General features: G+C 40.3%; 1 protein-coding gene across 1 annotated transcript in view; it reads left to right on the top strand.

Moving 5' to 3' along the window:
• EML4 (EMAP like 4) overlaps positions 1-5,289 on the top strand; it is a 123,505-nt gene that overhangs the window by 115,505 nt on the left and 2,711 nt on the right. Inside the window, exons 21-22 of the mRNA XM_042782495.1 lie at positions 3,207-3,294; positions 3,821-3,919. Coding sequence (XP_042638429.1) covers positions 3,207-3,294; positions 3,821-3,919 — 187 coding nt within the window. The remainder of the gene's footprint in view (positions 1-3,206; positions 3,295-3,820; positions 3,920-5,289) is intronic.

Genomic DNA, 5,289 nt, shown 5'->3' with positions numbered 1-5,289 from the left:
GACAGTTCAAAAATAGTTTTCTAATTATAGATAATTTGAATTTTCCCTGAAATATTCAGAGTGTTCTGAGTGACCTAAATAAAGGATTAAGATTATATTTTCTTCTGCATCTAAGTGTTATCATAATAGCTTTCTGTCTCATTCAGATCCCTGTGTAGCTTTCACAATGCTACTTAAAGATCTTCACCCAGGAGAGAGAGTATGGTGAAGTTTCAGTGATGTACTTAAAAAGCATTACAAACAAAGTCTGTTAGAATAGACAAGAAGTTGCTCAGAAAAGTGTCCTTTTTGCCAAGATTTTAGTAACTAAAAATGTACATCAAAAAGATAGGAACTATTTCGGACTTTATAACTGTTTACCTAGAAATCTCCAAGAGAATAAACCATATAACTAGTTCAGGATTTCAGTGAGGTGGTTGCTGTTGTTGTGTGTTGTTGAGTGGGACCCAACTCATAGCGACCCCTCCTTGGGTTTCTGAGGCAGTATCACTACGGAAGTAGGATTCCGTATTACAGTAACAGCAATTGCATGCAGTACTTTGGGGCTTAAACAAATTAAGGATTTGTTCTCATGTAAAAGAAATCATCACGGACTCACAATCCTTCTTTCTTTCTATTCCGTCATTCTTAGTATATCTTAGTATATTGCTTCTGTCCTCCTTATCATAAGATACTATTGGGGGACTCTGACTCCAGTCATCACATCCTAGTTCCAGGCCAAAAGGACAAGAGCAAAGAGCAAAAGGGCACCCCTCCCAACTCAGTCAGTGCTCTTCAAGTTTTCCTAGAAGCCTAATCAATGACATTGGCCACCCCTATCTGCAAAGAAGCCTGGAAATCTATCAGACATTGTTTCTAGGTGAAGAGGCTTGATATGTGTTGTCTACAAATTATTCTTTAAATTTAACATAGTCTCATTTAAATTTTCCACGTGATATTTGTGAGCTTGATAAAACAGTTCTAAAGTTCACCTGAAGTTTTCCACATGCCATAAAACTACCACAGGTGGCTGAGAATAGGCAAACAGACTAATGGAACAGAAAAGATATGTATATGTGTAGAACTGACTATACAATAAAGGGGGGGATATTTCAAACCGTAAAGAAAGTATGGACTGTTTTTGACCTTACTTTATCCAGTGTAACAGCTAAAAGCCACAACTTTCTGTTGATAAAATCCCAGTTCCCTGGGAGCACTACCACATTTCAAGTACTCAGAAGCGATAGATAGTGAGTTGCTACTGCCGGGACTATGCAAATAATAGAACAGTTTCATCATTGGTCTATTGGGCAGCACCACTCTAGATGGTGAGTGGACACCTCCTTAGGAAAAAAGTTAGAGCCCTAACTCTAGACCTTAGTATTTTTTCAAAACCTCCGAGCTAATTTTAAGTCCCGGCAGGATTGCAGACCACTGATCAGATGATGGTCAGTGTGCAGTCACAAAGATTTACTAAAATATTTGGGTTTTTTTCCCCCAAAAGTAGTATTCTTGGGCTCCACCATTTGTGATTATTACTGCCATCAAATTGATTCCAAATCATAGTGATTTTATAGGACAAAGTAGAACTGCCCCATAGAATTTCCAAGGCTTTAAGTCTTTACAGAAGCAGACTGCCTCATCTTTTTCCCAGAGTGGCTTGTGGGTTCAAGCTGCCAACCTTTTAGTTAGCAGCCAAATGCTTTAACCACTGCACCACCAGAGCTGCTTTGGTGAACCATACCAAAACCAAAACAAACCCCCTGCCATTGAGTGGATTCTGACTCATAGCAACCCCGATTGGGGTTCCAAGGCTGTATCTTTATGGAAGTAGATTGCCTCACCTTACTCCTGAGGAGCAGCAGATGGGTTTGAACCGCTGACCTGGTTAGTGGCCAAATGCCTTAGCCATTATGCTACCAGAGCTCCTTTGGTAAACCATGGATCTATGTAATTTATCTTGAAATAGTCTATGGAGATCATCAAATGCTTACATGTGAAGTCAACAGAAAGTAGCATTTGGTAGGTTTTATTTTAATCCCGTAGTGTTGGTAAAACCTGAGCGGATTAAAAGATCACTATCTACCTGTTTAAGGAGCCCTGGTAGCATAGTGCCTAAGGCATTTGCTAACCAGAAGGCTGTGTGGGGGAGGTTCAAACGCACCAGCCGCTCCCTGGAAGGAAGAGGGGGAATCTAGTTCCGTAGAGATACTGCAGTCTGTTTTACTCGGAAACCCAATGAGAGGTTCACTGAGTCGGATGCAACTCGATGGCAGTGAGTTTGGCTTTTTGGTTTATCTACCTGTTTAAGCAGTGTTTTAAGAAGTCCTGTGATTATGTTAGACCTTAAGCATAGTGCCTAAGGCACTTGACTGCTAACCAAAAGGCTGGTGGTTCAAACCCACCAGCCACTCCTCGGAAGGAAGACTGAGCAATCTACTTCCGTAGTGATACTGCCTTGGCAACCCAAGGATGGGTTGCTGTGAGTCGGGGCTGACTCAGTGACACATAACAACAACAACAACAACAACTATTCTGAAGGAGCACAGTGTTAAGTGACTTTCCCCCAAGAACATTCTTTAAAGATAGGAATTTTGCTAGGAGACATCCATGTGTCCGAATACGTGTGCCATATTCCTCAGCCCCTGAGATATACCATGAGGGAGCCTGGGAAAATTACTCTGCGTACACAACTTGAAATGAATACTTCATCCCCAAAAATGGAACCATTCTAATGAGGAGACCAATGACTTGAAGTAAGGCCTGAGGGAGTGTTATCTGTTGCAGTATCCATAGTCCTCTAAGTCACAAGTTTAAGAGACTCTCTTTCCTGGAAAACTGTAGCACAGGAAATAAGTGTTTGTTTCTGGTCTCTTGGTAGAGACACCAGCAGGGTCCTCCCAAGTCTTACATGCTCACCTTCATGGTGATGTCCCTGTAGTTCCAGTGTCCTGCTAGAACTCCACATGTCACTATCACTAGTAGATCTTGATATACATGCATATTTGCCTCCCAAGAAGATAACATGAAACAAAAAAAAAAAAACCTAAGGACTTGCTATGGGCTCTGTTCAGTTCTAGAGGCTGAAATACTGCTTGCTTCCCATCCTTTAGGAATTCCAGGCAATGGGTTCTCAAGAAATGGTATTGGCTGACTAACTGTTAAAGTATTTATCATTCTAAACTCTAAGTGCTTTTTACTAATTGATCTAATTATTTATTCCCTAGGGACACTCCAGCTATATCACACACCTTGACTGGTCCCCAGACAACAAGTATATAATGTCCAACTCGGGGGACTATGAGATCCTGTACTGTGAGTATGAAAGATGATGCATGGCTCAGAATTGCCAGGGCTGAGGAACAGGCTGCGGGGCGTTTGACTTGTGCAGAAAATGCATGCTGGACTCTAACCTGACAAAGCAGAAGCTACTCCAAGCCAAGGAATGAGAATCTCAAATGTGATTCACTTCTCCAAGAAAGTAATGAAGTAATTTAATGGTATAGAACTGAAGGCACATATAGCAGTAAGAAACTACTTGTTGAGGTTGATGCTGAATGGTTTTGTATTTAACTTTCCTAGAGGCAGGGAGGAGTATAATGGATGGGCATTTATGCTTTTTAGAAGGGAAGAAAAACAACTGCGATAGGAAACAATCTGTCATTCTGTTAAGTCCTGTTTAAAAGCAAGCACTTTTTTTTTCCTTTTTAAATGTCTCTTAATGTTTTTCAGTGTATGGGTTATAAATACAAGTAAATGTGGCTAGTTTGAATTGAGATGCACTTTCAAATACGTTTGTACACAATCACTGTGATTATACTTCCTGTTTTTAAATTTAAAGGGGACATTCCAAGTGGCTGCAAGCTAATCAGGAATCGGTCAGATTGTAAGGACATCGACTGGACAACATACACTTGTGTATTAGGCTTTCACGTCTTTGGTAAGCACATGACACCTGATGTGATGATGCACTTTGAGATTTTTATACAGTATTTACTTAGCTGGATTTTTAAATGAAAAATACTCTGCATGTGTTCTTTAGTGTTACCACTATTAATGCCAGATTGAGAGAAATTAAATATATTAAGAATGAGCCAATGTGGAATTTATTCTCTCCAGAAGCCAACAGACTTTTGGTCCCTAGTAAATATAATAGATAAAAAAAAGGAAAGGAATTTACATAATAGTACAGATTGCTAACACTGATCCTTCCAGTTTTTTCCTCTGAAAATTGAAGCTTTTAAACTTACAAGGGTATTTTAAAAATAACAACTTTATTGAATTGGTTCCATATACCATAAAATTCACCCTTTTAAAGTATACAGTTTAGTGGTTTTAGTACATTCACAGAGTTGGGCAACCATCACCATTGTCTAATTTCAGAATATTTCATCACCCCCGCACCAACAGTCTACTTTCTGTCTCTATGGAATCGATTATTCTGGACAGTTCATTTAAATGAAATCATAAAATATGTGATGTTTTATGTAGCATGATGTTTTCACAGTTCGTCCACGTTGTAGTATGTATCAGAACTTCATTTTGCTTTATGGCTCATTAGTATCCTGTTGTATGTATATACCACATTTTGTTTATCCATTCATATGCTAATGGACATTCAGCTTGTTTTCACCTTTTGGCTATATGAAAAGTTCTGCAGTTAACATTGGTGTACCAGGTTTCTGTCGGCTTTCCTGCTTTCTGTTCTTGTGAGCCTATACCTAGCAGTAGAAGTGCTGGATCAATATGGTAGTTGAACTTGTTGAGCAATCACCAAACTCATGTTTTCAGTGTCATACCTAAGAATCCATTGTTAAAAACTAAGTCCCAAGGCAATACCCCTGTTTTCTTTTGAGAGTTTTATGATTTTACCAGGTTTGCTGATCTGATAGAGCCTGGTGGAACCACTGAGACTGGATAATGTTATGTGTGTCAACTTGGCTGGGCCTGGTTGAGTGGCTGATGATGGTTATTCCCCATGATGAGACTGGCAATCAGCTCCATGGTGGGATCTACCACAAGCAGCTGAGTAGCTACCTTTGGGATGTGGTCTGCTTCCTATATTTAAGGAGAAGCCTTGGGAATGGTCTCTAGCCTATGGCACGCTTGGACCCTGCATGTAGCCCTGTCGTTGCTCAGTAGCCTGCTACGCTCTGCCGACCTTGGGACTTAGAATGGACTTAAGTTAATGGCCTGCCATGTGGTTTGGTAACATCGGGATTGTGCTTTTTTACTTGTCAATCTTGGGGCTTCTCAGCCTCAGCAGCCAGTAGCTGTCTGAGTGAAGAAACGCCTCTAGCTCCAGTAGGC

The sequence above is a fragment of the Orycteropus afer genome, unplaced genomic scaffold, assembly GCF_000298275.1.
Source record: "Orycteropus afer afer isolate SDZICR_OR568_19922 unplaced genomic scaffold, OryAfe1.0 scaffold00344, whole genome shotgun sequence".
Taxonomy (NCBI): Eukaryota; Metazoa; Chordata; class Mammalia; order Tubulidentata; family Orycteropodidae; genus Orycteropus; species Orycteropus afer.
This window is presented reverse-complemented; position numbering and strand designations above follow the sequence as displayed.